The sequence below is a fragment of the Atractosteus spatula genome, chromosome 25 (genome assembly GCF_055471065.1).
Source record: "Atractosteus spatula isolate fAtrSpa1 chromosome 25, fAtrSpa1.hap1, whole genome shotgun sequence".
In the NCBI taxonomy this organism is placed as follows: domain Eukaryota; kingdom Metazoa; phylum Chordata; class Actinopteri; order Semionotiformes; family Lepisosteidae; genus Atractosteus; species Atractosteus spatula.
This window is the reverse complement of record NC_142730.1, coordinates 3,188,888-3,201,492: the sequence shown is the minus strand read 5'-3', so window position 1 is coordinate 3,201,492 and position 12,605 is coordinate 3,188,888. Positions and strand designations below refer to the sequence as shown.

Sequence of the window (12,605 nt, the reverse complement as noted above, 5' to 3'; positions counted from 1 at the left end):
ACATACTTTATTAAATCTTAGCACCAAGAAAGATGTGGTTGATACTATTATTATTTTGTGGGTAGGAAAAAAGCAGTAGCCGTATTAAATGTTTTTGGAATACAGCCCAAAACAATGTTAAAAATTGTAAATGCTCAATTATAAGGAAAATCTGACTATAAAAAACTGCCTAATGTCTCATTTCTACGAAGTAATGACAACTAGGTTGCAAACTATAGTACTAAACGCGCCTAAAATTAATCAAGTAACTATAAGAGTACGTGATATAAGTCAGATACTGCAAGGACTCATTTATTTAGGTCATTTGTCTTGCACAATATATACGCAACCTAATTTGTGGTGCATGCACTTATGATAAGTTCTCACCGTCGTCACTTTTAAAACACAAAACCACATTCAGAAACTGCTTCCGGAAATTTCCGTTTTCAACATATTAAAGATGTTAGAACAAATTAAGAAAGGCTTTGTTTAATCCTTGGAAGAGTTTTAGAACATTAGTAAAAAAGAGAACAGTTACGCACATAACCTCTGACCTTGTTCTAAGTGGTTTACAGTAGTTCTGTCACTGAAAGGACTTCTTCAGTTTGGAGACTGAGCCCGGTGTCATTTCTGGTTGATGTCACTTTGCCAGCTGTAACCAGGAAATCTCCAGCTAACATGGGTCAACAAGTACGGGCTTAGTAAGTCAGGGTCCTCTTTTCAGAGAACAATGAATTATAGGTAATTAAAGGTTGCAATGACATCAGTGAATGACATGGCTTTTCTCCTGTCAGCACTAATTCTACTGTCAGGCATTGTGGAGCTTTCAGAGTTTCAAAAGATGAATGGCACAGACATGTCCTTCTCTCCAGAGCAGGTATCTGAGGCCTACCACCTTATTACTTATTACACAGGCATCTGGAGTCTACCTGCATCCAAACATCCAAAGCCTGGCATCCCAGAATGCCCAATTATGTCTACCCAGAACTGCTTAACTATTCACATCTCTGTTTTTCTTGAGAGCCTAATGACACAGCTTGCCCAGGATCTTCATTTTTTACATAAAGGAAATGAAGCATGCTCTTATGCAAGTCATGTTTGATAGGTTTCAGCATTAGGTTGCAGAATATTTAATTCCGAGGACAGATATCTAAAAGCTCTCTCACACACACATTCAGCAAATGTACAGTGCAGGATTTCGCAATTCATATACTGATAAAAACAGCATCCGAAATACTGTACATTTTATTTCAACAATCTTTTCTATAGTCGGGTTAGTGGTGTTGCCCTGGATACCAACCAAACTATCCTAGTTGCTATGCAGGTTGAACAGAACCTGCTCCTTTTCTGCTCCTACAGTATACAACTCTCCCTACAAATTGACATGACTCCTTTTTTGACTCCTGAACATCTTTCAAATACCTGGGACTATAAACATCTGTGTATTTGCAAATTATCTCTTTTACAACAGTTTCCATCCTAGACATACTTAAAGTTCTCTTTCTTTTTCAAAACTTCTCAGGCTTTCCCATTATTTACATCAATACACCCTCATACTGTAGATCACAAGACTGTTTTTGACTATGGTTTTGATTCTGTTGATCAGAAATGCTTTTTGGTTGCTGCTTAAAAATATCAGATAACCACACAAAAGTGAATCTCATGAAGGAACTCTATACAGACAGCTGCATTCACATGGAAATAGAATTCCTGAATGTCTCAAATTAGTACCCAAGATGCACTGGGCATGGCCGCACCATTGCTGTGAACCTGGTTCCTTTCACCAGTGGCCTGGATTTATCAGTGCACAATTCACATGTGCTTGCTGTAAATCAGGACAACTGCGGACAATGAGATGTTCACCAATCATACTGTACCTGCAATTTCCTACTTAAGTATAAAGGTTATGATTCTAAGCCAGTGAAATTGATTGACTTAAAAATCAAAGAATAACATGAAATGGTAATTTTAGTTTAACTTTAACTTCACATTAATAGCTTTATGGTGTTTAGTGTTACAGAAAAATTAGATTAATTATTCTGTTCTTAACCGGAAAACAGAAGTTATTTGCCAGTAACTGGCGCAGCATAGATTAGTGCTCCATCCACATTTAATACAGCAGTTCCTTGTTATCTCCAGATAAAAACACTGACAAAGGGCACAATGTGTCCAGTCACCATTTACTTAGTCCAGTTACTTAGATGTGGTCTTATACAGCCACATCTGTGATGATATAATAGCAATAAGACCTGTTTATGCATATATTGCTATACAATTAGGCTGCCTCTGTCTAATGTTATTGCATCACATTTGTCATAGCAGACAATGTGTTCGGTTTGGGAGAATTTTTTAAGGTTGGAGTTAGGATTAAGTTTAGGGTTAGGATTTTCATGAAAGCTGACTTTCAGAAATGTTAATAAAGGATTATGAATACCATTACAACATTATGATAGTGATGGAAGACATTCAAATAACCTGTGATGGTTTCCCCATAGGTTTTTAAAGCACCTAGTAAAAAGACACCGACATAGAGATTGCACTTATACTGTACATTATAATGCAGATTCGATCCTCTATAAGAAGGGTACACCCAGAAAGTTGTTAGACACAGCAGACATACTGTAGGTACTGAACATGCTAATTATGCCGACAGGAATACTGTACCTACAGTAGCACATACTATTTCATACTGCATAGCAAAACCTAAGTACAGTAAATGTGTGAGCAATACAGACAATAGAGCACAAGAGAGTGATGCCGGCTGCAGACCCAAGAAGCCGCAGAACCCAGAAGCGAATAAAAGGTTGTCAACAATGACCTTCCATAGGAAGGCGTATGTTAATTTTTTTCACAGCAAAAATGGCATAAGTTATGCAATCATGCAACCAGAAAGCGGCACATAGATTTACTGCGTGCAAACATATGTGAATCGTTTCGCAAAGACAAGAAAGCAGATCAATGTCCACACAGACAATGCATTCTGTTTCATTGCAGTTCTACGTGAGGCATAGCATGGGACAAGTGCGTGTTTCCCAGTACTACACCTTCCTCCATATAGTGATTTTTTTAATGACATTAAGTCCAGGTGAGTACTCTATACTGGACCACTCCATACTATGACTATTGTTTGTTTTAATCTTTGTGTGATATTATTAAACTGAGAAAAGGTGCAAAGAGATTCATGTTAAGGTTATTTAGTGCATGTAACATCTGTGTGTGCTTCTGTAAGATTTATTTTTTTAAGAAATGAGAAATTAATAATGCTAGTAATATCTGAAATTGCTGTCCTTTGTGTAGCGTTGGAAGATGAAGTTACATTAGAGATAGAAATTGAACTCAACAATTACTATTAACTTGTTCATACGTCATCAGGAATTCACTTTAATTTTGTTATTAAAGTCAAGTGAATTAACAATTGAAAACCAATAAGAATTCTCAAGAGCAATTCTTCTGAAATTTCTTTTGAAATGAAATTATGCTCTTTGTACAGGGTTCTCTCTTAAACAGAGAAACAGAGCACAATTAGTCACACAATAAATAATTTAAAATATGATAAATTTAAATAAAATTGTTTATGTAATCAAGAACCATTGTTCTTAGCTTTTACATACTGAAGAAGTACCCTTCTAAAAATAAATCCAAAAGACCTCAAAGCAGCTTTAAACAACTGTAAAGCTGGAAAAGCAAGAGCATTCTGCCCTCAAAGAATGCAGGAGATTTGGTTTCACCTGTGCTCTTAATTACTTAATTACACTAACCATTGGGAATGCATGTGCTAATTGAAATTACCTCTATAACCTGCAGGATTATGTCCTCTGAGAACTAGTTTCTGAGTTCTTATTTAGATCTTGTCTGACATGCAGTTTTGACAAAATCATAAAATGAAGCACAAAAAATAATGACTGATCTCTAAAACTTGGATTGCACAGCAGAAAGAAAGCAGAAAACAGACACTATTACAAATTGTATTTAGATTTTGGAATTTTTTTCTTTGTAGCTGTCACTAATTGCACAACTACCATGCTTCTTTTTTGCTTGTTTGTATTACAACAGTTCATTCTAGTGTAGTAACTGTAATGTCCAACGGAATGAAATTGTTCAGCAGTCAGTCTGGAAACATTTGAAACTCAGTGATGAAAAATAATTATATTGTGTAGGCTTTGTTGTTAGTATTTTTCTTCTGAGCTTAAATTGCCATTATAAATGTACGCTACTAACATATCTAGGTAAAATAGATAAAGAATGTTGACAGCAAAATTGGAGATGCATTAAAAAGCATTTCTTGCATGAGCAATCACTTGTTCGGAGTTAATTGCTTTCCTCTTTTAAAACTGCCAAAAAGTAGCCTGTTTAGTTGTTCAAACTAATTTAGCTAAAATATTGTTTGTATTTGTATATTTGTCATCAACAAATCAACAGCCTGGGAATGAAAAACCGTAGTACAAAAAAACTAATATTTACGAATAAAATATGTTGTATATTCATTTATATATATATGTTTATTTGTAGTTTAAATATTTATGTTTACAGTATACTGTATATATAAAACTGCTTGCCTTTTTATATATGAAAAGGCTTGGTTCTTTCATGACGCTGAATAGGATGGTTTAGAAAATGGACGGATATATATGAAATGTTTAGTGTCGCGGATTTAGGAAAGGGAATGCTGTGGAATGACTAGGTGAGCAGTAGAGACCCTATGTGTAGCGGTAACACGGAGGTTAGCCCAGGCTCAGGTGGTATAGAAACCTATGCCCTCAGGCCACGGATGTGGGGTGACCTGGTACTAGGCGGATCTCACGACATCCATACACTCAATGCAAAGCCAGGAGCAGAGCAGACACAGGAACTAAATAGGCTACATAACAAGACACACCAGAAAGACATGAATAATCACAGGGAACTAGGAACAGGACTGAAGTAGAGCACCCTCTAGGTGTACAGGGCATGACAGTACCCCCCCTTCAAGGGCAGCTCCTGATGCCCAAAAAAGAGCTGCACAGTACTGGGGGGAGGAAAAACCTCATTTAACTGAAAGGAAACCTCTGGGAGTCCACGGCTGAGAGCTACTCTCTCCTCCGGGGTGAAAAACCTTTATTGAGTAGAGAAGGGGGGGGGGGGGGCGGTCTGGGCTCCAGAGGAGCAAGACAAAATAACAGACCGAACACGTAAAAAAATCCGCACAACAAAAAATAAACCCTGATGGAACAGGGGAACATACAACAGATAGGGAGACCAGAGGGCTTCAGAGCCCGGGACCAAGACAGCAACGGGTGTGGGAGCCAAACCTTGGAAAGGTTTTTGCAGCAGATCGGATTAAAAAGCAAATATTGACCACATGTATATTTCAACAAGGCCTCTCACAGATGTTTAAAAAAACATATTTTCAACAATGTATAGTTGATGTTGATGTTTAAAACACAGGCACTTATTTTCTCATTTTTAAAATTCTATTGTTTTAAATTCTCTGTTGTGTTACTATGGAGCATAAATACTTATCATTTCGGTGAACTACAGAAGCTAATTAGTGCCATGGAGAAAAATAAAATCAAATTTATACAAGATACTATTGTGTTTATACGAGAAAAGTATATTAACCTTACTTACTGTATGTAAGCGTCAACATGCATAGGCTGCAAAGGAACAAGTAATAGGTTTGTTCCACGCTGAAAAGAGAAGAAAGGAAACACAATGTTTCGGCTGTGGAGCCTTCTTCGGGTGTGAGAAATAGGGCAGACAGCAAAGTTTATATAGCATAGGAGAACAAAAGCTGAGAGAGTGGAGGAGGCGGGAGCAGGGCAGAGGCAGAGTGGTGCGAAGCAGAAACCTACAAATGAATATAAGTTATATAAAATTGCATTATACTGTATATGCAATAACATATACAGTACATAACATACGTTTGGAAAGCTGTGTTATAGCTTCTTGCTGCAGAATACTATCTCATAAAAACAAGGTCATTTTGTTTTCTTCATGGCGTTAATAAGCTTCTGTGAGCAAGCCTAGATTTCTGATGATGTCTACTTCTATTGACTGCCACTGGTACACTATAACCAATACAGTTTTGGGCAATTAAACACCTTGAAATATTTTCTTTTCATGTATTTTTCTTCTAATGAGTTAGGACACGGACAAGCTCTGATGGTCTGGCAATCCCCGCAGGAAATAAAGGAAAATCGAGGAGGAACAGTCATCCTGCCCTGCAGTTTTGAAGACCCAGATGGAAAAGCAGACCCTTCGACAAAGTGTGCGGTTCAGTGGTATAAAGCCAAACATGGGCAGAGCTTCAATGAGAGCATACAAGTAGCCCTGAGAACACGCCATGCGCTTGCTCAGCCAGAGCCCTCACTTACTCAGCGAGAAGCCTCCCTTGTCATCACGAATCTTACTCTGGAGGATGCTGGGGTGTACTACTGCACTGTGAATGTGTGGCAAAGAGGTAAAGGCACAGGAGCAGGTACAGAGCTACACATCCATTGTAAGTAACCCCACTACTACAAACAGATATTTTACTGCATTAATGTCTTAAACAGTTATTGCTGATGTTTGGACTACCTTATGGGATTTAAATGCTCACTTTTTTACATTTAAGACCCCTCCTTTTTGAACAGCATGGTAGCTAAATATGTTTTTAGAAATTCTCTTAAGTGCCTTTTTATTATTATTTTAATCACGTTTTACAATGTATCCAACCCAATTAGACACTGGCATGTCTATCACATCTTAAGTGCTTTTAATTTAAAAAGAAATTTAGTTATTACTAACATATGCAAGTCATTCTTTTTTTCAAAGCAATGCACATTTACACCCATTTAACTTGAGAAACCCAGTGCAGTTTGCTCAAGGGTACAAGAGCTGTACTCCACCTGAGATTTAAACCCATAACTTACTAAAGTCTAGAAACCTACCCACTTCTCTATAGTGCTGCCTGATTTGATCAATTTCCCAGGTGTGTTTCACCATGATAAAGTTTCGTACAATTTTAAACTCTGACACAAAATACATTACTTAATATAAGAGCTATCAATAGGACCTAGGGGAACACTCTGCTATGAAACTCTTTTAGATGTCACTGCAAGATTAGTACATTATTCACTTCTTCAGATTTGTCATGTAAGAAAAAGAATAAAAGATAATCATACCTTAATGCGGTACTTCTCTGTCTCTTTTAACTGATATAACAAAAAGCTTTAATTATCTCTAGTTTTGTATAATCTTTAAATTTCAGTTTTAGTTCAAGCCTGTAGCTATTATATATTTGATTTCAAATCTGTACATGCCTTTTGTCTTCCAGTCTAATTTAAAGTGGCACCTCAGTTTTGTAAAAGCAAATCATGTTTTTTAACCAATACCAGCATAAAATTACAGCTGACTACTGTATGTATTTCAATACACAGAGTTTTTAAACAGAAGTTCAGGAGGAGTTTAAATTTTAATTTTGCCCAGTTTCACTCTTCAACATATAAATATCTCTCCTCCTTTGCACATCTTTTTTGCACCCCTCCCTCCAACTCATCTTCACTCTTTCAGTGGCTCCCTAGCTCATTCCTCATGAAGTTAGACACCCAGTCAGTTTTGTACTTAGAGAACGTTACAGTAATTACTAATGCCAGGATACCATTTCCTCAGCCAGGTAAGGTATGTCAATTAAACTTTCAATATGGTCTCCTATTCAATGTTATTGCCACATTGGATTAATTATGATTTGACCAAACCAATGAAATGTAAGAAATCTATATATATCTAATAATTACAAGGTAAACTCCTTAAAGTATAAACTAACAAATGTATTGTTTTGACAGCTCCACCATCTGCCCCTAAGCTGTTCCTACAAATGCCCTCTAATCCAGCCACAGAAAAATGGAGTCTGGTGTGTCAGACAAAGGGATTCCACCCTTCACATATAATTGTGAGATGGAGTAGAAGCCGGGATCTCCATGGAGGAGTTAATGAGATTCTAGGCAGCAGTGAGAATAGCCCTGTTCACACTGCCTCTCTTAAAAAACATATGGGAGTTACACTCAGTGCAGATCACAGCACCTTCTTTGAAAATGGTATTGACAAGGAGCACAGTACTGCAGTGCAGACACTTCATCTGTTTGAAAACAGCAGCAAGGAGGACTACGTAATCAGTCACCTTCAAATAGCTCATCCTAATTTGACTGGAGGTACATACTTGTGTACCATACACCATGTCTCACTGGAAGCCCCTCTCACAGCAGAGTTTAAGTGGGGTGAGTGAACTTACAAGAGCTGAGTATTTTAACTAGCTGAGTGCAATCGTTGTGGTCTCTATGGAGCATTGTGACTTCTGGGGAGAATATCTTACATGGTAAGGGAATAGTAATTCACTATACAGTCCTATGTATAGTGATTGTATTTAATAATTGCAATAATCACATTTATTAAGACTCAAAGACTTGGGGGGTTTCTGAAATTGTTGTGTTGTGTACAGAAGAGTATGAGAAAACACAAACTTTCAAAAGTGATTTAAGGCTTTTCAGGTTAAATTCTCTTTGTGATACAGTACGTGATGATCCAGTAGAGAAAATGGAAAAGATCTAGTGTGTGTTAACATTTCTTCAAGACAGAAAGGGTAGAGAATTTGTTTTGTTCTTGTAATGCAATTTCTTTTACCGTAATGCTCACCACACAAATAAAACTATACAATGGGACCACTGCCTATAATTATGGTGGCTTTGGGGCACTACGACATTCTGTTCAAAGCAAATTAAATTACAGTATCTTGGAAAGATGATGCAGTGTCTGAACAAATCCATGCTGTTCTCAGATGTCCTGCCTGTATTAATTACACTGCATTCTTATAATAAAATTGCACTGTATATTGCACTGTATATGTAAATTTAGAAGTGGTAATCATGGAGGATTTTAATTTTCTTCACATAGACTGTGATAAGGTATGTCATCAGTAGGAAATTGAAATGGAAGACCAGGCAAACAATTGCTTCCTTTGTCACAACTTATAGAGTAAATGCTAGTGTTTATCTCATATTTTTAAATAATCAAGATACAGAGACAAAGATTAGGATATGTAAAAAGGAATAGCACAGATATGGACTGACAAAATGAATAGCAACAGTTTAAAGATATTCTGCTTGAAGCACAGATCAGATTCATCCTAAAAGTAAATATATTAAGAAAGCTTGAGTCATATTGTTTTAATAGCCCAATTAAGCCAAAAAAAGGAGAAACAAAACTTCACAAAATGATTATTTAATAGGATCCACTTTAAAAAGAAGCACGGCAAAGTACAAACATGGTCATAGTGAGAGATAGGAAAGATTTAGAAAGGGAGACTAAAATAATACATTTTGTTCAATATTATAATATGAAAATAAAGGATTAAGGTGTCTCAGAGATAAAAATGTGAAACTAAAATTAGACAAGGGGAATTGATTAATATATTTAATTAAATTTCCACTCATTTGTTTGGCTAATCGACATCGTGCCTCAGGCTGAACAAAGACCAAGATTTATATTAAACGGTTTTACTCAAAAGTACTGCAAGTATTTGAAGCACTCATAGACCATTAACTTAACCTTTTTATTTTATGTCTTTTAGATCTTTTCGAAGCACACTTGCCATTTCAAGCAACTGGGTGCTTAAATGTCTTCAAAATCTGTTTTCTGGGTGGATTATTCTGTATATTCTTTGCAGCAGGTAAAGACTATTTTGATTTTTAATTATACCAACAATATGTAACGTAACAAGGTAACGCTTTTCCCAGACTTTCCAAAAGACTGCTCCAATATGGAGACTGGGAACACAGTGTAATAGTTGCAATCTTCAGATGACATGTTAAAGAGACCTCCTGACTACGCATGGTGCTTTTTTTAAGTATAGGGGTATAAAGGCCAATGACCTCGCTAGCTTCAACTCTGATCTTGCACAATCTGACCTTCGGTGAGTTTTCCCTTAATTCAATTGGTGGCATAATTATTCATTTCTTTACCTGAGCTATTGTGTGGGGGGTTGTTGGTACAGTCCATAATGACTCAAATTTGTAAAGGGGCAGCACTCATTCATCACAGGGGAATTCATCACAGTGATTACGACTCCTCCATGAGCAGTGAAGAATTTTGCATTAATCAAAGGAATGGCTGGGAAGCATTCGTTGCTAAAGCCAGAAATTGCAACGGGGAAAAGAGACAACAACAACAACAACATTGATATTATTGGAGCTACAAAAGAACGATGATAAAATGGGTGGCAATAAAATAAAACAGGAGAAGGGAGAGAGTGGACCAGGTGGAGATTTCAAACTGTAAGAAAGAAAAAGAGGAGAGGGAGAATACATATAGACAGAAGTGAAGGTGCAATGGTGAGAGCAAACGTCACATGCGCAAACGAAACTTTTCTTTGAAGAGGTCTAACTTTCAGTTAGATTTCACTTTTGAATCGGCTGAATTTTTTTTGTGCTTTCTTGGCTTCTGACTCAGTGGAAGAATCTCGTTATGTTCAAGCAGGCTGAAGAAAAACGGTAGCTACAGAGAGTTTTGGTGAGAACAAATGTAAGAAAAAACCACGCAAGTGAATGAGCAAGAAGTGTTATCCAGTATTTATATGTACTGTAGGTAGGCAGAAGTGCACAGAACAACAATTTAATCTCGACCCAAACGTGTTTGAAACTCCATTAGTTGGAAGAGGTTTCAGTATAGCCCACTGAAGAAAGAACAGATTAGAAACTTAGTAGTAAATATTTAAACAATTCCATGAAAAATCTGAAAATTCCAAGTTGGGGGGACTGAGTTACTTCCAAATATTTTGTCAAAATTAAGTCATTTGATATTTGACTTGTGCATTTATGTGCCATTCATCTGCATCCAGTCGTCTTCTTTCACAGAAAGACTGACATGGTGAAAGAAAACTGCAGCCGTATATAAAAGATTCAGGAGACCATACAGTTGAAACTATCATTTTTTATTGATCCTTTCATTGTGTACTTCCTTTCACAGCCCTGAAGTCCTGCTGTGAGAATCGTCTTCAATATTTTGGGTAAGTTCTTTGTACTTAGAAGTATGGACAGTTACAAAATAGGTGTGTAATGAGATAATATGGCTTGCAAAACTGCAAAACAGTCCACACAAATCTGCCAGTGCTTCTTTGGAAGGCTCTGATGTCAAAGATGAGGAGGGAACGAAGGAATCTCTCTTAGGTTGGAATTATATCGATAATGTCAAAGGAATGGCTCAGGAAAAAGTCAAAATCCTTTTTATTATGAGGAGGAAAAAGTACAAAGGAGGGAACATTCGTCCAGAAAGAAAATTCACAATAGCAGTTTTTTTGTTGTGCATTTCTGTGTTTTCCGGAAAACAAATACTGTATATTGAAAAACAAAATCTACTTACAGACTATAGGGAGTTAATGGGCTCCTTGTTTGTTTAAATTGAACACTTCCTGATGCTATGTTTTCAATCTTTATCAGGTTCTTTTACTCAAAATACTTACACATAGACCTTTAAGTGTAGACCTAAGCTGTTCGGAAGGCCAGGCATGCTGAAAAGAATGAGGAGACCCCAGTATGGGGGTTACAGATAGGTTTTCATTCTATTAATTACTTCACTGAGCCAATCATTTTAAACAAGGAGTCAAATGAGCTATTTCTGTGCTTTAATGAAATGCTCATTGAAATGTCTGTGTAAAAACTGCAGGCCTTTTACCCTTGAGGAGCATTAGTAGTAGTACTAGGAATGAAGAGGTCTTCAGCTATTCAAATTTGCACAAGTCTTCTTAGCTTAATCAGTCAATGACTATCAAAATATAACAGACAGCAGAGGTCACTATAGCAAATGGACTTTTTTTGGTACGATTGTTTATTTAGCCTCAACATATTACTTATTGAACTGGAAAACAAAACATAAAAATAATGTGTGTTTTTTTTCAAGGAAAAAGAATGACTAATTCTCAAAAATAATATATATGAATAATATATATGAACAAACGCAGAATAATATGTATGTTTAATTTGTCCCTACTAACCAATCCTCCTGGATGTTTTTATCCATAATTCAAATATCTGATTCTCTTTACTCTAGTACAGTCCCTGTACTCTTGTGCAGACTCCATTAAGTGTGGTATTGCACTCCCATCTACTGGATGGAATTTTATAGAAACTTAACAACCAGTTATTTTCTTTAAATTGACACCTGTGCAAAACCTTTAGAGACAGACCTTATGTATTTTTCCAGGGCTCTGACATCCCCTTGCCAGAGGCGTTTAGTGCATAAGCAATCTGAAATACTGATTTGGCTTTTATTTACTTGGTTTAAGGAATAAGAAAAAGAAGCCTGACTATAACAATAATGCCATGGGAACCCCTCTTGCTAAGGAGGATTAAGCAAAAGAATTTCTGCAGGAGTGATAATGGGCTGCATGGGTGAACAGGGATATGTACTGCACAATACCTGTAGCAGTGAATGCTGGGAAAAAGTGACCATTAGCCATGTTAAGACTTAGTGGGGTATATCATAAGATTGACCCTCACTCTTGAACATTGGTTATAGACTCTATAACAAAGACAGATACATACAGTTGGTGTTAGCACACAATAATAAACTATCATTCTCCATGTCATGTGGGAGCTCGTTTTCTTTTGAACACTGAC

General features: G+C 36.7%; 1 protein-coding gene across 1 annotated transcript; it reads left to right on the top strand.

The window, feature by feature from the left end:
* Positions 1-2,991: 2,991 nt before the first annotated feature.
* On the top strand, positions 2,992-12,338 carry LOC148815084 (tapasin-related protein-like). Its single transcript, XM_088905818.1, has 6 exons — positions 2,992-3,064; positions 6,104-6,457; positions 7,782-8,213; positions 9,563-9,661; positions 10,957-10,996; positions 12,272-12,338. The coding sequence occupies exons 1-6, from the start codon at positions 2,992-2,994 to the stop codon at positions 12,336-12,338; spliced, it is 1,065 nt and encodes a 354-aa protein (XP_088761944.1).
* Positions 12,339-12,605: the final 267 nt, after the last annotated feature.